This window comes from Notamacropus eugenii, chromosome 2 (assembly GCF_028372415.1).
Source record: "Notamacropus eugenii isolate mMacEug1 chromosome 2, mMacEug1.pri_v2, whole genome shotgun sequence".
NCBI classification, from domain to species: Eukaryota; Metazoa; Chordata; class Mammalia; order Diprotodontia; family Macropodidae; genus Notamacropus; species Notamacropus eugenii.
This window is the reverse complement of record NC_092873.1, coordinates 359,009,042-359,031,777: the sequence shown is the minus strand read 5'-3', so window position 1 is coordinate 359,031,777 and position 22,736 is coordinate 359,009,042. Positions and strand designations below refer to the sequence as shown.

At 42.8% G+C, this 22,736-nt stretch overlaps 1 protein-coding gene across 5 annotated transcripts in view; it reads right to left on the bottom strand.

Moving 5' to 3' along the window:
* Positions 1 to 1,648: 1,648 nt before the first annotated feature.
* ATP6V0A1 (ATPase H+ transporting V0 subunit a1) overlaps positions 1,649 to 22,736 on the bottom strand; it is a 57,839-nt gene continuing 36,751 nt past the window's right edge. For 2 of the 5 annotated variants that reach the window (XM_072646528.1, XM_072646527.1), the window contains exons 15-21: positions 21,401 to 21,519; positions 20,647 to 20,863; positions 19,265 to 19,372; positions 15,384 to 15,491; positions 10,823 to 10,940; positions 10,343 to 10,514; positions 1,649 to 3,390 (exon numbers count right to left, since the gene is read on the bottom strand). In XM_072646528.1, the coding sequence (XP_072502629.1) occupies positions 3,297 to 3,390; positions 10,343 to 10,514; positions 10,823 to 10,940; positions 15,384 to 15,491; positions 19,265 to 19,372; positions 20,647 to 20,863; positions 21,401 to 21,519 (936 nt within the window). In that variant the 3' untranslated portion in view covers positions 1,649 to 3,296. Of the gene's footprint in view, positions 3,391 to 10,342; positions 10,515 to 10,822; positions 10,941 to 15,383; positions 15,492 to 18,351; positions 18,427 to 19,264; positions 19,373 to 20,646; positions 20,864 to 21,400; positions 21,520 to 22,736 lie in introns of all 5 variants that reach the window. The other 3 variants (XM_072646530.1, XM_072646529.1, XM_072646531.1) reach the window with 2 other exon arrangements.

Below are 22,736 nucleotides of genomic sequence, written 5' to 3'. Positions count from 1 at the left end.
GTCAAAGAGCTTAAACCTGACAGGGGAGAGTAAATGTTTATAGACAGTTTATATACAGGATAAATATGAAATAATGGAGAGGGAAGGTACTAGAATTATGAGTGGTTGGGAAAGTCAGCAGAAGAATAGTGTTCTGAGACAGAGGAACTTGAAGCAAGTGCCAGAGAAGCCTCGATCCTTATGAGAATCCACTCCCCAACCAATCAACCTGAACTTTCTATGTGCCAGGCACAGTGCTAAGTGCTGGGGATATAGAGGCAAAAGTAGGGGGGGCAGAGTACCCTGTGAACAGAGCACTGGCTTTGGAGTCAGGAGGACCTGAGTTCAAATCGAGCCTCAGACACTTATTAGCTGTGTGACCCTGGGCACTTAAGTCACTTAGCCCTGATTGCCTCCAAAAAAGGAGGGTGGGGCAAAAACAGCTCTCAAGGAGTTCACAGTCTGATGATGGAGACTTGTAAATAATTAGGGACATAAAAGTTAAAGGCAGGGTTGAGGGGAAGGCCCTAGTTAGCTGGAAGGACCAGAAAGAGGGGGATTTGATGTGTCTAGAAGGGAGCTTGGGAACCTAAGAGATGGAGGTAAGGAGGGAGATTCATTCTGGACACTGAGGACAGCCAATGGGGAGGTGCTGCAGTGTCACTGAGAGCACACAGAGGCCTAGTGAGAGACTACAAAAGTAACACTAGACCATGTTACAAAGAGCTTCAGGTGCCAACTGGAGGAATTCGTAGCTGACCCTGGTAGTGACAGGGGCCTGACTGGGTGTGCCTGTGCTTTAGGAGACTCCCCTGGGCAGCAGCTAGCCGGCGCTCCACTCCCACCTCCTTCTCAGAACCAGCCCGGCGCCTCAGGTTCCCAACTTTGGCTCAGTCTGCAAACAAGCCAAATCTTCTGTCTCAACCAGCTCCCTTGCTGTCAGGCTCTCCAAACAGGCCGAACTCCAGATCCTCTTCTTTGAGACAAGTGCAGAGCTGTCTTCTTAGTGGACCCCTGGGGGAGTGGTGGGTGGTCATCAGGGACCGGGGGACATGGAAAGGTCTGTTTTTCTCCCCTCCATGAATATAGGCTGCTTCAACCCTGCATTTCTTCTATTGATTGGCTTCTGGAAAGAGAAATGCAAGGGCAAGAACAGCAAGGAGTTTGAGGAAAAACATGATCTCCTTAAATCTCTCCCTTCTGCCTGCCTACCAGAGAGCCCCACGTATTGCCTAACTGCCTCAGAAATGGAACTGAACTTTTACTCCATCACAGAGGCTGGGGCAACAGAGCCAGAAATAGCCTGGCTGCCTAGTCCCTGGCCCCTGGAGAAGGGGGGAAAGGAGAGTGAGTGCCAAGTCCATAGACAAGACACTTCTCTTCCCACGACTGTTTGGGTGTGGGGAAGATGAGGGTTGGTCCTTGCCAGGCCCCTATGGGTGGAGTTTGCAATGCTGCCCTTGGCTGCCTAGAAAAGGAAGGTGCCAGGGAAATGAGAGATAAGGTGAGAATTTCACAAATAGCTCTGGCCAGGGTCACTCCAGCTGCAGCCTTTGGTCAGAATGAGAACAATAATAGAGCAATGGGTAGAACTGGTCATAAGCAGGGGAGAGGGAGCCAAGGTGATCTGACCTGAGGCGATGAGAAAGAGGACAGGGACAGAAGCAGCTTTCTGAGTGAAGCTAAACACACTTTATTCAGCACAGGCATGCTTGTAGAGGGCCCTTGCCCGGGGTTTCCTCTTAGGTGACTCATTTTAAACAAACTCTACTGTAAACACACAGCAAAGGTCACATAAACAAGGGCCAGGGTGGGCAAGGGGCACCATGCACAAGGAATCAAGGTAGGTCACAGCAGTCAATGCACAAGGAACCAAGCTTCCCCTGACCCTTATTCTCCAATACCAGCCTCTTTGGCTCATGCATTTTCCTTTGGGGAAGTAGAACCATCTTCCTTCAGAGGAGTTGTGCTCACATATCCCAGACAGATTTAAACACCCTCTCACTGCCTAAAAGGGTGTGATCAGAGGAATTCCTTTATATTGATTAATTTGTAAAGGCCAGTAGTGATAATAAGGATATGGCCGGCTAATTTAGGGAACGTGTGGGGACAGATGCCAATCTCGCTATAACTGTCATGGTTATTGGGGCTACTCTGCCAACACATGATTAAAGGGTGGGTCATGGTGAAGCATATCCTTCAGAAGTACAGTTCACTGATCTCCATTTAGCAACCTGTGTGGAGATGAAGCTGCTATTCCCTGCACTACTTCTTATGCCCAACTATATATTTCTGAAAACGAAGTTCGAGGGTGGGGACACGGAAGGGACACAAGAGCTCTCAAAAACAGGCTCACCAAGAGAATCACTATGGGTGGCCAGTCCATACCAAAACAGCATGATTGTGGAGGAGGGAAGGGCTCAGGATCTTTGGGACTCTCCTGTTCTGTTCCAAATAGGATGTCTCAGTGCAAAATAATGTTCAGCTGTCCTCACTTCCCCTCAAATCAGTAAAGAGATGGGGGACAGAGGAGTTGTGAATGCCTGGAGTGGGGAAGAGAGGATAAATGTCAGCTAAGAGAACAGGGAAATCCCAATGGGTTAAGGAGAAAGTAAGGACTCTTGTTCTGGGTAACTCCTCTGCACTTCTGATATATGGGAGGGATTAATGAGTCAGAAATCTCAAATAAAGAATCCTCTTTAGAACACATGGATTTTGAGGAGTAAAGAGGGAGAAGTTCCAGACCATTTCCACCTTCTTTCTGTTCCAACTGAGCTCCAGATTGCAACAAAACTCAGAGGTTCATGACTGACAGGCACAGAGAAGGAGGTACAAATCTCCACCCTCCAAGATCTGTTGTTGAGTTTAAGTGAAATTCCTCCTTACTGAGCAGAGAGATTTGGGAATTGTATAGGACACACACTTCAGGAGTGGGGAGATATTGTTTCCCTTGTCTAACAAGAGGAGAACTCCCCCAAACACCTGTTGCTGATTTGGTGGAAATGTGAGAAGGTTGGTGAACCGTAGACTGGGGAAAAGAGAGGGAGAGGTCTCCCCCTGGCCTCTATAATGTTCAATGGGCAGGCAGCTGGGAAGGTAACTTGGCTCTCTGGTCAGTGGCTACATCAGAATCATGGCTGTGCTGCTCAAGCTCAGCCACAAAGCTGTGGGGAACAGGGACAGAAGAGGGGAGCAATCACAGTCTACATCACTTCCACAGATGGCTAGACAGGCCTCAGGGATCACAACAGGCTGAAGAGAAGAGGAAATCATCACAGTAGGGGTATTGGGTGTATCGGGAGAGCCTGGACCACTGGTCATTCTTCAAACTTTCCTTCACGAATGTAGTCAAAGGAGAAGGGGAGGAACTGGAAGCCAGTCCCACTGTAGAACTTATTCTGGAACTCAACCCTGGGGAAAGGAGGATAGAGAACAAAATTTATCATTACATGGTAGTCCATACTTTGAGAGAAATGGGTTGCCTTGGGAGGTAGCGTAGCCCCATCACTGCGGGTTTTCAGACAGAGGCTAGATAACCATTTGTCAAAGATGCTATAGTTATGAGTTAGGCTGGGCCTCTAAGAACCCTTGCCACTCAAATTCTGCTAAACCCCAGCCCAAGAAACAGTCTCTTGGGATCAGTTTCACAGTCTTCTCCCCAAGGAATCCTTCCCAGCTTAATCAGTTAACATCTCACTTTCCTGGCCTTCGGACTCCCAGAACCACAGAATGTCCTGAGAGTTGGGAGGACCTCCAAGCCGTTGTTGAACTTCCTCATTTCACAGAGGAAGAAATTAAAGCCTACAGGGAAGAAAGCAACTTGTCCACGGTTGTACACTACCAACTATTAAAGCTACCACTTGTATCCAGTCTAGTGCTCTTTGTCCCACACCATGCTGTTTTTTCCTTTGGCTATGCCCTCCTCTCTCACCTTACTCAAGGACAGACTGTTACTTGTCCATATCCCACATACCCTGGCATACATTTGTGGTTAATATTTTATTTCTTAGCCTGATATTGCCTTGCCACTGGAGTCAGCCACTCTGGATCTTGGTTTCCTTATCTATAAAATGAGGGGGCGAGGGGGATTGGGCTGGATTACTTGTCAAACTCCAGGGCAGTCTGAACCAGATGAAAATGCAGCTGGAAATGTTTTACAAAATAAAAGAAACAACTAAGATAATGTGAATTTGTTGTTTTCTGCGTCAACATGCAGCCTCCAGGGATCAGTTTCTCCTTGAGTTTGATACAACTGGGCTAGATGCCTTCTCAGGTCTCTTTCTGACAGCAGTAGTGCACCTAATTTAGACCACACACTCCCTGAGGGCTGGATTTATGTCCATACAGTTCTCTTTGTATAGCTCCATATGTAAAAGATGCTTTATTAAAGGTTACTTTTTTTAAAAAGTGAAATGTTTCGGTTGAGGTTTTTTTAAAAGGTCCCATGGACACACCCTGTACCCTGGTCCCCCGAATTGGGCTTAACACTACAGCCAGGATCCAGGAGCCTCACTGACTGACACCTCATGGAGCCTTCTTGGGACAAATGGTGCTTGGGGGGAGAGAGAGGCTTCTGCCTTCCGGAATAAAGGCAGGGGCTTGCCAATAACACATTTGAGCCATCACAGGGGAGCACTCAACAAATGCCACTGAGTAGTGGTGGTTTTTTTGGTAGAGCGACAATGGAGATTTTCTATTGAAATATGACTATTCCCAGGAAATGGGGGAGGTGAGGAGGGGAAGTATTCTTAAAGCAATGGCAAAAACATTCTCAGCCCACAAAAACATCTTGTGAGTAGGAATTCTTCTCTTGGGGACTGAGGGGAAAAACAGAACTTCAAGTCCCTTCCCAAGCTGCTTGGTATCTCTGTTCGTGGTGGTGTCCCTGAAGCTAGTTGGAAACTCAAAGGGAGGTGAAGAGGGAGGCCCTTCGCTTTTCTTCTGTAGCCAGAGTGATGTTTGGCTGTTCCTGCTCCTTATAAACTCTATCTTAAGAGTATGACCCTGGACAACTGCCCAGCCACCAAACAATAGCCAAATATGGAGAGAAAAATCTGTGATTCAGAGTGAAAAAAAAGAGCAAGGCATGTGCAGCTTCTGAGGAATATTTTCCATCTGGGAATTCAAGACCCAGGGGCTCAGGAACCCATGGGTTGGGGTTTGGGAATGACTCTGAGGAGATGAATTCCTTTATAGGAACTCATTTGAGACCCTGTCAAACACAGGGGTTCCTTTGCTCCACCATCCTCCAACCCTAACTCAGGGATTCTCCCACTGAAATCCCAGAAAAGCTGTGAGAAAATGAGGCTGGGTGAAGAGATGGAGAGAGGTTTTTCTTTGGTTGTACTTTCTTTGTACCTTATGAGGCTCCTGGGGTTGCTGGGCAACGAGGCCAGGCCTCCCGGGTGGAAGAGTAGAATTTTCCATGTGAGAGAGTATGTGTGTGTGTTGCCTTCCCCCCACATTCCACAAAGGCTCTGCCAGGGTCCCAGATACTCCCAGGAAGCTAGAATTTTCCTATAAGCAGCTTGAACTGAGTGTCTCTTCACTTGATTAGGCATTGGACTAGTCATATCACTGCCTTTGAAGGCAAACATCCATCTTCAGGAGGTGCCACTATCCCCAGTGAACTAACATGAAGTTTGACTTAATCAATACAAATACTTCTAAAGCTGTAATACATAAGTGAAGGAAGGGCTTGGCTGTAGCATATCTTCCTTCCTCCCTATCCTGGTACCTCTTCCGTATGCCACCCTCCAAAGGCCTTCATGTTGTTCTTTCACCCACAAACCAAGGTAAAATCTTTCTTTTTGACTCAGCAAAGATAAAGAATAGGAGGGAAAGGGTCAGAAGCTAAAAGGCCTGGACTACATAGAAAGTATTCATATATACACACAATAGTGAGAGATGATGGACGAGTAGCCATACTGGTGGTACAGAAGAACCCCAATTCACCCACCAGCCCCCAACCCAACACTGGTCCAACCCCACAAACTGCTCCAGGCTACAAACAAGGTGGGAAGCAGCCTAAAGGCAGCTTGGTGTCTGCAGTGCCACCTTCCAATGCCAAGAGAAAAGGTAGGCTGGACACCCAGTTTACATGTATGCATTAGTGGTTGATTGGAATAAAGGAGCCCCCAGACCAAGGGCCTAATTCTGGCCTCAGGAAGCTGGGAGAATATTTCCCTTAGCCCAGAAATCATAATGAAGATCTTAAAGGGAATCAGCTGGGCCTGGGGCCAGCCTGACTTCACCCTCCTGCCCACCACCCTGTGCTCCACAGCACAGAGCTGGAAAGCTCTCTCCTTCTGCTGTGAGGGAAACGTGCACTTCCTGAGAAAGAACAAACACAAAGTCCTCTGGGACTGGGTGGGGTAAGGCTATGGCTTGCTGCCGAGTCAGTTTTTCCACCAGCCAGGGACATGCTACAAATTGCTCTGTGGGGGCCTACTTTGACCACTCCCACCCCTCTAAATTTCTACCAGGAATTCTGAATGTGTTACAAGAGGACCTGAGGAAGTTCAACATGTCTCTCTACAGACAGTTCCCAGGCTTCAGCCCTCAATGGAGGGCTCAGAAGGACCAACTGTACTCATACTCAGAGGTCATATCTAGGATAGCACAGGAAACAGCATGTTCTTAAATAGGAGAAAAGTGGGTCCCACCTGAGGCCCCAGGTAAGATGAGTGAAAGTATTAGTTTTAGCAAGTCCTCCAATACTGTACTACTCTTTCTGGGTGTGGAACATGGGTTTTCTGTGTTTATGACCCGTATGTTCAGAAAATATCCTTCCCAGGTTAAGCTTCAATATAGTTTCCCTCTTTTTAACCCTATTCCACCCCCAACATCATGTTGGAAAACTGTTCCCACATCTATTCAACAGTCTCTTGGAGCCCAAGGGCCATCACTGACTGACAGAATAAATCAGTCTCAAACTATTCCTCTTACCCATCAACCAGAGGGGATGTGAAAGGGATAAGGGAGAAGAAAGGGGAAAAGGAGGGAGAAGGAAATGCCCGAGATGAAAAGGGCCATATATAATAACCTTTCTGGGGGAAAAAATGTCAGTTTAAGTCTCAGTACTCAGGTTTCTGAATCATATTTCAGTTTTCTCTAAGGAAACACCATCTTCACAGCAAAGAATTATTATGAATTTTGGTTAATAAGGTCACATCATTCCAAATGTTTGCTAAGAGATGTGATAACAGGCATGGGAGGCAAGGAGAAGGAAAGAGAAAAAGTACCAACTGTAGTTCAAGGGGAAGGGGCATTCATGAAATAGGAGAATAGATGGCTCTCAGAAATAGCCCCTTGAGCATCTCAGATACTGTTCCATACCAGTGCTGGCTTCTACTGCCTAGCACAGGCCTTCCTGCAACCTTCCAATTCCTGGCTTCCACTCCTCAGACCATGAACTTCACAGGACAGGGAATCAAAAGTTATCCTTTTTCCTGCTGTCACTGAACAAGCCCAGAAATTGCATAATAGGATTGTCCTGTGAGCCAAAACTGGGACATATGATCTGAACTGCAAGTGGTACAAACCCTACCCTGTAAGATGTCAGGAAACATAGCAGAAATATCTCTACAGCCGTACCCAGCAGAAGCAGCTGTTCTTTGGCCCTTCCAAGATGGCCACAAGTCAGAATTCTTCCAGCAACCCTGTCTCAACTTGGGGGATCCCAGGAATACAATGAAGTTGTTGAAACACATCCAAGCTGGGGGGAGGGAAGAGGAAAAGGGCGTGGGACCCACAACACCTATTCTTGTGGAGGGGATAGGAAGAGGATTCTCCAACCCAATCAAAGGAAATTTCCTGAAGATGGTACTAAGTGACTGGACAAAAGGAAAGAAGGGGCAGTAACTGGATTCTTAAGAAAGGTTGCAAAGGGAAGCTTTGGTTTTGCTTTCCTCTTCCCCTTATGTATGGGCTAGCCCTTTTGAAAGGCACTGAGGGGAAATCTAGGTGCTAACACCAGACCAGGGACTAGGATAGGCAAGGGAAGGGAACATATAGAGAAAGAACAAAGAAAGAGTGCCTCTGAGGACCTGGGTTCAAATTTCAGCCAATTACTAGCTTGTTCAACATTGAGCAGAATCATGAACCAATCTGAGTCTTAAGTTTCCTCAGCTGTATCCAGCTCTAATCTGGGAACCTATAACCTGGATTTGAGTCCTGACTTTCTCACTAGCTCTGTGATCATGAGCAAGTCTTTTCAAACTGATGATCTCTGTTTCAGAGCTAGCTGGTAACTATCAAAGGCTATATAATTGTGAATTACTAAAAATATCATAAATATACATCTTTAATGTCAGAAAATTCTGCTCATCATATCAGTTAGGGGTTTATGTTGGTTACAGAGAAAATGCAACACTTCCAGGAGACAGAAACAGAGAGAGAAGGCAATTTTCACATTGAGCCTGGAGGTCACAAAATACCATGTCTTGTTTTTGACTAATGAGATCTGTTTTCTCAATGAGTTGAAAATACCTGACTCCATCAATCAGGGCTTGCAACTTTTCTCAGGTTTGTTCATAAGAGAGTAAGAGAAAACCTGAAATCAAATCCCTTAGCTGGGCACAGAATAGGCACAATCATTCTGGCCAGGAAAGTCAACAACCCATCTAAAACTCAGCTCTACCCAGAGTCAGTTCTAACATACCAAAACAAAAGAATAATAATGCTACTAAAGCCAGTAAGTGTGGGCAAAGGAGCTCCTTGGCTTCACCAAGCAGAGGTTGTTTTGGCCCTGTGATGACTGAAGCAAAGGAAGCAGCCAGACGTTTAAGCTAGAATATGAAGAGAGGAGGTCTCTGAGTCCAGGAGTGGAATGAATAGGAGGGAAGGAAGCCGGGGAGGGTGAGAAAATGTGACTCATTCTGCTGTGAGTCACCACATGCTGGTTACTCAGATGTTCCTTTTACATCAAGTGCCTGAGGAAGTGTGATGGGGCAGAGCTGAGGAGCCAAGAATGGATGATGTGCCTTTAAAAAATAATTTCCCACTCTTGAACACTGTAGTTTCATTCCAAATGGAAGAGTGGTGGGATGGCAACTGGGGAGGGATAGGAGAATGAGGGAGGAGAAAGGAAAAAAATGAAGCCAAAGCAGAAAAGGGTGGGAGTCTTCTAGAGACAGCAGACCAAACTTTCTTAAAGGAATGAGTTGGCAAACCAAATCTGAGTGAGTTTCACATTTCATGCTTCATTCTCACAGCAGACAAATAAATATAGCACAACAGCTTCACCTAGGGCCAAACCAGATTAAACACACCTACCTAGAAGGGAAAAGGTCTCAGGCTAAGATTTTAAATTTTACTTCAAGTACAGAAATAGCCAGAGTCCTCTGGGGAGAGTCAGAGCCCAGATCTGGGACTCCAGGGAATGGGAGTGTCAAGAGACCGGAGAGGCCATTAAGCCCTGCAATCTCATTTCCAATAGTAGAAAGCTGTGGCCCAGGGAAGGGAAATGACAGGTCTAATCAGGGTCACTCCAAGTGGCAGAGATGAGACTAGATCTCCTAACTGACTCGTGACTTTGAACCAGCAAACATGGGACCTCCCATGCTCTGGTAGAAGTTGGACCATTCTGCCAAACAGTATTCTTTTTTGCTACACAAAGGAGGAAAGGCTAGGCTAGCAAAATCTACCAAGAGTCAGAATGTTACAAGCTCCATTCTACAAAAATAAAAGAAAACAAAACACAAAACCCTTTTTTCTTCCTAAAACCACAATAAAGCACACATACCAAACCAAGCTGCAGAGACCAAGTGAAGGCCTAGTTTCTGACAGCCATTTTTGCAACGTTTTCTCTCAATTTAACTCGGAGCTACTCCTTGGAAAGGCAACTTCTTATATTTGCAGAAGAATATATTAACAGAAAAAAAAAAGTTGGTTTATAGGGTGAAAGCTAGAGAGCCAGTCACCTACAAAATGTGAAATACTTAAAAAATCATTTATACTATGGCTTGCATTTTCTTAGGATGATAATAGCAAACACCTGAGCAAAAATCAGGCAAAATTCTTTCAAGTGAGAATTTTGAGGTACTGGAAAAACACAAAGACAAGAATGGGCAACATGGTAATCTCCACCAAAGACATTTCACTGGGAAGGCTGAGATATTTTTCCAAAGTGGGCTCAGGATTTTCTGGTTTTGGGGTAGTTTTCCTGCCAAGCCTTTCTAAATCACCTGTGAAGAGGTGAAAATTAGTCAGTTTCCCCAGGACAGACTAAGATCCCACCCTGAAGGAAGGAGAAAAGTGCTTGAAATTTCCGATGGGAAAAGGCTTTCCTTTCTCAAGGGGGTTTGAATTTTCATCTCAATGATTTCTCCCCACCTTCTCTGCCACCTTCCCAGCCTCTTACCAGTGCAGCCTCAGTGCATGGAGGAAGGCAGAAAGGCCCTCCATCACCAGGAGAATGGCAACAGTGAGCGTGGCAAATCCTGCAAAGATGAAGAATAGGCCCAGACTTCCTTCAAGACCCTTCACCTTCAGACCGATATGGATCACCATGGTCCAGAGCACCTCAGATAGCTCTGGGAGAGGAGGGAAAGAGTGAACGGTCAGTGCACCAACAGGCTCAGAGATACAGGCCTCACTCTCTTGCTTTAGGGTCCCATGTTTTACTATTACAGCCTTCCCTCTATCCTAGTTCCCATAGACTTGAGGACGTATGAGTACTGCAAAACTGTGCTGAAAACAGGAGTTGCTGATCTCCCCCTGCATTTTGCCTCAGATTCGTTTTTTTGTTTGCCCAAGCCTAAGCCTTATAACCCCCACCTAGGGTTCTGCCCAGGAATCAGGGTTGGCCAGTAGCATCTCATTGTAGGAGAACAATACTCACGTGCATGAGCAAGGCTGAGGGCCCAGAGCCGAAGGTAGGAGGCTGTGTTAGAGATGCAGCCCAGGCAATATTCAATAGTGTGGATGGCTTGATGTACCATGGTGTCACCAAAATTGAACTGTCACGGGGAAAGGAATCAGGGAGAGTATATGAGACCATACATTGCACCAAGAAGCAGCACGCATTAGAGGAATCCTTGGCAATGTGACCCTGAGCAAAGTCACTAAGTGTTGGCTGCAGTTCTCATAGCTGGACACTCACCTCTGGAGCGGATATGAGCATGTAACGTTATACCTATCTCTGAATTTCTGTTGTGGTTCCTCCTAGAAGCTACCTGGATTAACCTAGTTCCTCTCTCTAACTTAATCTGAGCCTTATTCTTTCAACACTATATATAGTACACTATAGTAATTACACATTTTTTCATCCTAAGGGAATATAGGCATAATCAAGAATTGTATTGGCTTTGAGTTGGGGATGTTCAATAAATGAAACCCTGTTGACAGACCCCTTTGTCCCAGACATTTCATGCTACTAAGATTCCAGAAAAGGAACTTGAATTGTTTAAAGTACTGACATTTATTGCTTTACCTTTGATATGCCACCAGAAGACTGACTGTTTCTATACTTAGATGATTAAAATCCTAGGCTGTTTCTGCTCAGGGGAAAGAAGACAAAAACCTAATTGGAGAGAGAGAGCCCTGCATCGATTCTAGGGCAAGGCAACCTCTCCTTTCTTTGTGACCTTTGAAAGAACACAGAGAATTTATTTTGCACAATTTTATCTGAGTACTCAGTTGAGGCCAAACATGACACTCCCTTTTACCCCTTCCACTGTCATTTTTTCCCCAGTCAATTTCCTTGCAATCAACGAAAGTCATTTTCAAAACAATGGGAAGGGAGTCAGGACTCAGAAGTTGACTCTGGCCTGCTCCCAGAGAGGTCATTAGACTGGGACTTTGAGTGAAAGCATATAATGGCCTCCAGAAGACCAGAGTGCTTATCACTCACTTCCCACTAATACAAAGCAGTGACAAAGGGGTGACAAAGCAGTACTGTAAAAAAATCACCAGAGCCCTAGATCTCTATCCTCCTAGAACAACCACTTTCCCCCAGACCAAGAGACCAGGAAAGAAAACTTCCCGTAATTCACAGGTTAAAATTTCACAAACACAACAAACACTCAGATCAGCAGCACTGGGCAAGGCAGGACCACATAGGCCTCCAAGAGAGCGCTTACCATTTCCCCCCACCCCCTGCTCAAAGTCAGAGCCTCAGGAAAGAGTTTGGGGAGAAGTGCAGCTTATTTCTTTCAATGTGAATGTGGCTGCACCCCAAGGGGCACCATTCATGCATGTGCGAAGAAGACATGTGAGGCCTGTCCATACATATGGGGATGGCTCAATCAGTTAATTCTGTGAAGGCAAAAACAGTCCTGTTATATCCCAAGAGGGACAGGCCCTGCCCTGACAGAACTCTGGACAAAGTTCATCTAATGAAAGCATGCTTCACTTTGGCCTTGGGCTATAATCATTCTGGTGTGTTTCAGTGCCTTTCCTTAGGATAGTGTTCTTAAGTCTTTTTAGCTACCTCTGAAAAAAACAACAAACAAAATAACTAACAGCTCCAATGAGTGGTAAGGAACTCAAAACAGTTTTCTAGCTCCCCCAAAACCGCAACAGAAGGGAATCATGTCCCAGCTCTGTGGAGTTAAACATTTTTAAACAGATTCACTGGTGAAGTTGATTCCTCTGCCTTGGCCCTTTGTGAACTGCCTCTTCTGTTATTTACAATCACTCTTGAAAGGGAGGAGGAAGTAACTAACAACTGGCTTCTCTATTGCAGATTAAATGGGCCATGCTCATGGCTGAGAGAACAGTATGCTACACCTTCAAGTATTTCTTCCAACAGTCAATTGTTCACATCTATTCCTAAAACACTTAATTGCCACAAATATTCCCAGTGACCAGGGAATATTGAACAGTGCCAGACAGTGTAACTCGGTTTTTATCAAAGTGAAATAGGGAAATTCAGGCAGAAGTAGATTTTTTTTTTTGACTTGGCCAGATAATTGTCCCAATTATCTGGATTTGGCTTTAGAGACCCAATTCATGGGTGCTTAATAAGTAGTAAATGTTATAACTTTTTAACCATCTCATGGAAGCTGGCCCTGAATATAAGCCAGGAGGTTAAAGATTTTGTAAAATGTAATTGGTGGTCCTCCTGAGATGGTAAATCCCAATGTAACAGTGACAAATGAAGAAATCTATACATGGAATTTTTATGCTCTTAGTGACTGGGGGAGTTATAGCCCAATTAGGAAGAATCCCAGAAGATGGGACTGAAGTTGCTAGTATTACATGAGAAAGGGTGGCCAACACACACACACACACACACACACACACACACACACACACTTCCCACATAGATGTTAGGAAATATCTGTAGAAGACTGATCAAGATATGACACAAAAACTGCTTGATGCTAGAAATAAGACCATGCAGTCTCAGGAAGAGAGAATACTTCCTGGTCTCACTCCTACTTCACTACTCATTCAGGGAAAACTGGGAAGTGATGGTAAAGGGAAACAGGGAATACAAAGTTTTTGGATTTTGCTATTTTAAGGAGAACTTCTGGGGAAAAGGCAAATGGAAGAACTTTGAAGTCCTTAAAACACACACACACACACACACACACACTCACTCATGTACATACAATATTTCTTCATCATTAAAGTTAAAGTACTGTTAAGCTACTAATTCATGGGCTACTTCAGAATTTTGCCAATTTTCTCCTCCTTCTACCACAAAAATCTGAGTATATTTGGTATAATAGTGGGCCCCTCTTCTATGAAGAATATAGTTACAGGGAATGTGGAGTAAGTCAATCTGAGGGGAGAAGCCTCCTCTCAAAAGTTTTGCTCTTTCAGCTTGCATCACAGAGGACAAAGCTGAACTTCAGGCTGAGTGAGATTCAGGAACATTAATTATGAGCAGATTGGGATTTTACCAAGCTGATGAGAGCAGCAAAAGGCTGGCTGTATCTAAGATCAGGGGGAAATGGTAGACATGGCTCGTAAGCGCTTGGTGGCAAGGAGAAAACAGTTATTCCTATTGGCATAGGAACTGCAACATCACAAGAGAGGAAGACAGAAGTCACTGTGATTCAGCCCCCAACGCAGTAACCTCAAGAATGCCAACACAGACATCACTTGCAGTTTTTTTCAAAAGCCATTCTCAGTTGACCTGTAGAGGTATTGGATCAGCAAAGTCAAAGGAAACAGAAACACAGAGGTGAATGACATGAGATGCAGTTAATGCAGATGAGCTAACTGTTCAGAACACATTTCATGAAGTGTTAGACATGGTCACGAGATGCAGGCTGCAAGGATATGTGTATGCGGCATGATCACAAGAATGGGAAGAGAAGCTCCAGATAAACATGAATGCAAAGCCAGTTTTAGTCTTACCACTTCATCCTCGGTAGGCTTGAAAACATAAATTTACACTTAGTGTGAGGCCATACCAAACACATGATTACAAGAATTGAGCACATGGTTAATGAATCTTCTCTCAGTTAGACAAACAATGCTAAATGTTGTTCATGTACTAAAGGCCTCTCCTTAGAATACAGAGAATGTATAAACAGCAGATTTTTGAAACAATAAAGAGATGTTTTTTCTAAAATGAGCCTTGATTCTTTCAAAATATTTCTTTTAAAAAATCCAACACTCAGATACATCATAAAAGTGGCTGGGTAGGCTAAAAACCTGAGATTCAGCCAGGTGATGGTTACTCTCATCACTTATCAACTTTAATAAGGACAATAAAAACAGATGAGCCATTGTCGTTAACAATTCTGATGCATTTTACTATCAGGTGTTTGGAGAGTGGTAGACTAACAATGACTATGTAAGTAGTTCCTAGCCTGATCAAATGACTTTTCAGTTTCTCTACAGGAAGGAGGAAAATCACTTCCACAAAAGCTTGCAGCCAGAGTATCTGAAATAAGAACAATGATGCCAGGACGAGGGTTGCAGAGGCTAGTTTAAAAGAATGCCACCATTTTCTGAGTGGGTGGTCTTTTTTCCCCCAAATATAAAAGGAACAGGATCATTAAAGTCAACAGGAACAGTATAAAACAGAATAATAGCTTTGATTTTACTGATACCAAATAATTATGACACTCCTTGGAATGACAGAGGCAGGAAGAAATGCATGATCCTTGGACCAGTAGCAGCACTCACGCCTAGTATCAAGAGTTCAGGAGGTAGGCTACACTCTGTCTTTGGTGTAGAGAGCATAGGGCATGCATGGAGTAGACTACCATACATATAGTGTCAAGATAGGACCCAGACTGCCAGAGGCTCTATAAGGAGCACTTGATATCTGGGTGCAAGCAGCCCATTAGAAAATGTTATGGAACTCTAAGAGTTCAGAAGGCAGGCTGAAAATTTAGAAGACCAAGAGAGAACAAGGCCTTTTGGGTGTCCAAAGTGGAGGAAGAAAAATCTCACACCACTGTCTTGCTGGTCCTAAAGGCCAAGATTCATGATCTTACCTCATCTGCGTCCTCTGAATGGGTGGAGAGTTGGTCATGCTGAATAATCTCAGCATCCTCCTCAGTCGGTCCGTTGCCCACCCTGATCCCACCAAAGTTGTGAGTTCCCTACACAGATGAACAGAAAGAGTAGAATTGCCTGGACTTTAATGTGACATTCATCGAGTGGGGAGAGGGTCTTGGTTAGTTCATACAAACCTCAGAAAAACATCACATTCTTACAACACACACAAAAAAATCCCACTTTTTTTAAAAAGCAAAGTGAAAATATAGAATATCCAACAAACCCCACTACCATTTCCAACCCAACCTAAATTTACAGCTCCATCCTGTTCTTGAAGAAATGTGTAATTCTGCCTGCTGCATCTGAAAAAAACAAACCTCATCACAATCAACACCCATCAAGAACCCTGTTTGAACGAAGTGCTTAATATAAACAGATTAGAGTTACAAATTAACCTTCAAGGTGTCAAGTTTTGCAGCACTGAAGATGATGTCTCATACAAGTTAGGTAGGCTAAGTAACAAGAGACTGTATCAATCTGATAAACTTCTGACAGGTAAATATTAAAGCCCTAGTGTTCTTTCACAGATATTTAGCTGTTCTCTGAATGGACACTCCAGAGCAAAGAGAAAAGGTCAACCTTTATCAGAGAAGAAGACACGCTCATTCCATATATAACTTTTGCTAGGAGGATATACAGTAGTTGAAAATAAATAAATAATTCTTCTTCCTTAAATGGAGGATTCTGGAGTGTTAGAACAGCTCCTTTTATAGGCATTTGGTCAGATCCTGGGCTCCTCCACATACAACGACAGCACAGAAATATCTCTAGGCTAACAATTCTTAAATTAATTTGATTAAAAGGTACTCAGGTTTAGAGAGGCAGCAGATGACCCTTGAGCACAACAAAGCAGGGGCAAAATTAGAATTATGCCTAACTACAGGTCCCCAACATTCAGCCTCAATGTGCTGTAAAGTTAAAGAGGCTGAGCTTGACTATTCTTCCAGCAAACACTTCCAGCTCTTGTATCCAGAGGACAGTTAAGAGGGACTGTTCAGCAACTACCTCAACAGCATTAACCATAATGCAGGCAGGCTGGGTTACTTATATCCTCAGATTCCCTCTCTGGGCTGCACCTTTCAGTATGTAGCTCAGAATACAGCCTACTGACCAGGATTTAGAGTAATCCTCAGCTCTGGTACCGTTTCGGGCTCTAGGCTGTGCTACTGAAAAGGTACACATCCTAGAGGGTAGCAGTGGAACAACGGTGAAAGGAGAAAATGTGATTTCATCTGGCATACAACTTTAGTTTCTGACTGGGGGGGGAGAAGGTTGTGGGATAGAGGCAGCAGAGGAGAGGAACATGTGGAAAGGGTGGGGCTCATTAAAGTGGAATGCAGAGTCTGAAGGTTTCCATGAACCAGCAGATAAAAGCAGAATCAAGACAGATGGGACATCCCAGAACAGGAACTGATAGACCTCTTTAGAACAGAGGAGAAAAAACACTGTGAGAGAGATATGGGGGACACACACACACCACTGATAAATACAAAATAACTTGTTACACAAAATACACAACGAAGATAAAACATAACAAAATCATGTTAGTGTTTGGATCTGTAGCCCATCTGTTTTCTTAACCTAGGGTTCCTAATGTATAAAACTATCATAGTTTTAAAGACCTCTCCAGCTTTCCTCCTGGAATGGATGTTTTGTCAAAAGCATCTGTTGAGAAAAGCCAGTCAATAAACAGGCTTCCAGATTCAGAGGTAAAACAACATAGTAAAAGTCACAGAAGAGGAGGCCAGACTAAAAGCATCAAGATATTCTCAAAAGTTAACCTTAATTTTACTAAGAAAAGTAAAAAGAAGAGTTTATGGAAAGAACAGACACATCAAGGCAATGTGCCTGACATTTTCTGCTTACAGGGAAGAAAAATCTCTATGCCATAATCAACAAGCATTAGTCACTGACTATGTGGCACGCACTATTCAGTACTACTGTAACATCAGCATTAAAATGACCCCTCCGAGGTAAATAATCAGCACTTTTTAGTTTAGTGCTAGGATGTTTAAGAGAAACTTAAATGTTATCAGAAACACCTGATGTAAATAACATCAAGGATATAAATAACATTTCATTTTCTTTTAAGGCTGTCCATACTACTGGTGTACAGAAATATGTTTATGAGTTATTTTTTGCACTATGTGTAATAAATATAGGTGTATATGTGTATTACCTTCCTAGAAGCATGTTAATTTGAAAATTGCCATAGGACAAGATCCTATTAAGAGATTTGTTTTAAACAAATATTTAACATTTTTATTTCAAATAACTATTGCTGAATAGGTAGGCAATGGTAGAGAATGGGGATTAAGACAGACAGCAAACTGATTTATTTTACCAGATATACAGTACACACAAAATGGCACGTGTAATACTGAAAATCTCACAGGAAAGGCTGGGAACACAGGGGCTCCCCAAATTTTCACAAAGTAGAAGAAGCATACAAAACTCTCCTCTGGAGAGAAGTTATATCATCACTTGAAGTAATGAATGACTCAACATCACTGAAAGTATAAGAAAAAGTAAATTCAAAAGTCATATAAATGTTGCCAATTCCCTATTACGTAACCAAACATGGGGACATGAAAGTGGATTAGCCCACTGCTATCATCTTGATTTAGGATCATAGGGCTATATTTAGAGTACAACTAGATCCATAGAAGTTACTTTCCTTGCATCCTGGCATATGAACTAAGCATGTCATAATTATACTGATGGCATCAGAATTTGTTTTCAAGAAGTAGAAATCTCTTCTGCCTTGGCCCCAGTAAGCAACCAGGATGTATTTCCCATATGTGCCCCACGCCCTCAGTATAGTTATTCCACATTCTAGTACACGACTAGGAAACTCTTTAAAAATACATAAAGTGAATGTTTGTTGGTTTCCAATCCACTCACTGTTGCAGCCGCTGCTGCCTCTAGTCCCTGCTCGTTCTGGGTTGGGCTGACTGGGGCCTCCACAGGCTGCCCTTCCTGATAGTAAATGGAAGAGAAAGGAGGTGGAAAGAAAAAAAAAGGGGAAGAGGGACAGATTGGTGGTGGTGAGGAAGAGAGTGATGGGAGACGAATGGAGGGTACATGAGAAGATGAAAGATGGTCAGAGAAGGGAGAGGGAGTGTCTTGTAACTGCACGGCTCTTCAACAGAGCAAAACAATCCAAAAGCTGTTTGAGAGTCATGCAATAAAAGCATTCCTGTTTCCCCAGGCACACATCCTGAGTTAAACATCGTTATATAGCCAGAAATGTAAAACAATCAGATGTACATTAGCAGTAAGTATACAAAGGTATGTATGCTGCTTTAAAAATTGAAAAAAAAAAGCTCTGCTTCAAATAAAATCTTTTTCCCGGATGTTTTGATCAGTGAAAGTATTACTGACTCATTTTAACAGACAGTGGTGCCTCAGTATTAGCCCTGTGGTTTCCCAGGCAAACCACAAAACTAAATTCACCCATTCGCCATACCGATAGCCTCACTCTAGCTGATGCTTTTAGTTTTCGTTGGCTACAAGCTGATAAGAGTAAATATAAAACAAATACTTTTTTTGAGGGGGGATAAGGGTGGTAGGGGGGTAGGAGAGAAATGGAGAGAAGATTTGGTTTCTCTATTCCAGTCATTTAAAGCTGAATACAGAGCTCTGAGAAGGAGACACATATGCTGTTGTTTTACAAGGTCATTTAGACATATCAGGACATGTTCTACAGAAGGAATTCTAAGCAATAGCCTTGAATATAATTAAACTGTTCAGTTGCTGATCTTAAAAAAACAAAAACCTAGTAGCTTTGAGAAGTACATTAAAATCAGTCACCCACCAAACGCTTCCTTCTTAGGTACTGATGTCGAAGGATGAGTGGCTTAAACAGCAGCATCCATGGAACACACAGCATTGCAACCACCACCAGAAAGCACTGAACTCCTTGCTGCAGGACGAAGGAAGAACAAAGCACATCACATGTAAATCCATGAGGTCAAACACTCAAATGTTCTCTAAGACAAATGCTACGTTTTCTCATAGAGCCACAGACAACACAGTTCAATCTCTTCGAATAACTGGAAGATGTGAAATGTGTTTTCAGTCAGCATTCAGACCTTTCCCTAGGAAAATTTAAACAAGTCCTGCGCTCTTCAGCATCTGGAGCCACCAGGACCTTCACAGACTCAGAAGACTGTCTGGATTTAGACCTGGATGAACAATCCTGGCTGGGCAGCAGCCAGCTGGTGCCACTAGTGCACACAGCACCAGGCCTGGAATCAGGAAGGCTCATTTCCCTAAGTTCGAATCTGGCCTCAGACACCCTGGGCAAGTCACTTAACCCTGTTTGTCTCTATCTCCTCATCTGTAAAATCATCTGGAGAAGCAAATGCAAACCTCTCCAATATCTCTGCCAAGAAAACATGGGGTCACAGAGTCAAACACGAATGAAACGAATGAACAACAATCACAAAGAAGAGCCAAAGACCCCAAGTCAAAACCACAGAAATTCTAGGAGCAAATTGCTACACAGGTTGAAAGTCTTTTGAACATTTCATTTGTGGGCCTGACTTATTAGGCCATTTGTGGAACAATTTGAGTTTCAGTACATAGCTAAAGTCCTAGGAGGGTAACTACTCTGAGGGGCTACTCTGAAATGCCCCAAAAACTTAATTCTTAGTATCTTTTAAAAAAAATAATCAACTTAGAGATGCTGCATCATATTTTTCTTCCACTGCACTTTAATTTTTCACTTGAAATAGACAGTGTCCTCCATAGTGAAAGAATTAATTTTTGCAAAGTATAAGGTATGGTCTCTAACTGGAAGATACAGGAAAAGGGAAAGGAAAAGAGAAGGGAATAAGCATTTATATAGCACCTACTATATACTAAGCACTTCTACTAATATTATCTCATTTACAAATATTATCTCGACCTTGTGAGATAGGTGCTATTATTAGCCCCATTTTTCAATTGAGGGAATTGATACAAACAGAGATTAAGTGACTTGTGAAGGTCACATAACCAGTAAGTGTCTGAAGCAGGATTTGAAATCAGATATTTCTGACTCCAGGTCTAGCACTCTATCCACTGTATCATCTAGCTCCCTAGCTCTGAATAATGACAACTAATGCACAAATGCTTATATCTAAAACACCAGATTTATTTACTGAATAACTGAGTATGTCAGAGTGACCTAGGTGCATCCTTGGGATGACTCACCTGCCCAGAATAAAGCATCTTATTACTGGAGTCCGAGTAGGAGAAAAGGAACATGTTTATAAAATGGATCAGGAGGCTTGGTGCATCCTTAGAAGTATGAGCATCATAGGCTGTCCATTTATAAAAAATGAGAATAACCAAGTAGCCAAACAATGAGGTCATGAAGATAATTTCAGGAATAAACTCAAGGTAGATATTCAGAGGCTTCTTGAAATAGCTGCAGAAGGACAGACAAAGGACCAAGCTGAATAGATTATCTTAAGGCAGCGTTATGCTTCTCTGGACAAAAGTACCTGTGAGGTATAACCCTGGCTCTTCCCCAATTTTGTCTTCACTACTATTAAGAAGCAGCAAAAAAAACTTTGGTATTATAAGAACATTCAGAATCAAACTTTAGCCCCATTTTCAAGGATCTTGAAAGGAATTCTAAATTATGCTCCTCTCCCCACTCCCTCATTCACATCACACAAAGGAGAAAAGGATTTTGGAGTATATACCACTGAGTCATATGAAATAATTATAATGTGTAAACACATACCATCTGCACATTAGGCAAACTAAAAGACTAATTTTTTAAAAAAGATTTAAAAATTACTACAAGTTGTAAATTCCTAGAGAAATGTAAGCTAATCTCATTCTGAAAAATGAAATCAAAGGAATAGGAAATCTGAAGAACAAATTCTCCCTAAATTCTCCCTAAAATGCTGACGTTTTTCTTATCAAGTATGCCCCTATATCAGAATCAGTAACTCACGTATGGTTGAGAAGGCTGAGAGTAACACCAAATATCATGTGGATTATTCCAAGGATGACAGACATTTTCATCTTAAAAGAGTTAAGGAAGGTCAGTTTATTGGTAGCAATGTTCCAAATCTGTCATATAAGGAAAAATTAAGAAAAAAAAAGGTCAGAGACATTAGGCACATACAAGTTTCACCAAAAAAAAGTATTGCAGATTTTTCTCTCTCTCATTCACACACACACACACCCTTAAGCCCTCATTCATGTTACTCTCTTGCTAAAAATCTTCAATGGTTTCTTTATAATATACCAATTAAGTTCAAACTTAATCTCAAATGAATTCTACAGTCCAAGGACACTCCTTTCTGGACTGTTTATGCCATTTCCTTCATCTAAAATATTCTATCTACCCTCATCTGTACCAGACTAAATTATATCCATCCACCAAAATCTAAGTCAAAATGCTACCTTCCTTATGAAGCTTCTCCAATCAACCCATCCAGAAATGACCTCTTCTTCCCCTTGACATATACTAACTTTAGTGCCATTCATACAGAACTAAAGACATTTTTTAAAACTGTAGCTATTGGGTACAGATCTTTTTTCCAATAAGCTCATTGAAAGTAGGTAGGACTGTGACTTGCAAATCCTTTTTTTTCCCCACAAAGTAAAAACAAATAGGTAGATACCCAAGAAATATCTACTGAATTAATTAAAACAACAACAAAAAAAACTCTCTCTGCAAAGGTACTCTACTTAGAACTAGAAATAAAAAGATGAAAAATGGCATGATTTCTGCCCATGAGAAGCAAAAAAATCTAGAGCGATGGTGAGAAGGGTAAGACATGTACATAAATAACGTCAGTTAAAACATAAGTGCCTGGGAGACATCAGACTAGGATAACAGAAGAGGAAGGGAAAGTTCAATTCTAGGTGAGAATGGGCTGTGTGGAGGAGGTGTCAATTAAATGGGGCTTGAAGGAAGGGAAGAATTTCAAACAGGCAAAGACATAGGGAAAATCCATTTGAGGTATAGGACAAAAGATTAAAAATGCACCAAGGTAGGCAAAGACAGGCTAAGGTCTGGCAACAGCAAGAAGTGTGATTCTCTTGGAACATGGAGAGCCTGAAGGAGAAGGATGGAAACTGAGCCTAAGAAGGTAACTTGGAGCCAGACTGACCAAGACCTTGCATGTCAGCCAAGCTATGGTATTTGTACTTTATTATTCACATAGTAGGAAGTCACTGAAAAGGTTTCTCAATGCAGTGAAGCAATTCTTTATTCCTCCCTAATTACTGTTCCACCCCATTCGTGGTTCCTGCACACCTCCCCAACCCTTCCCAGTTGA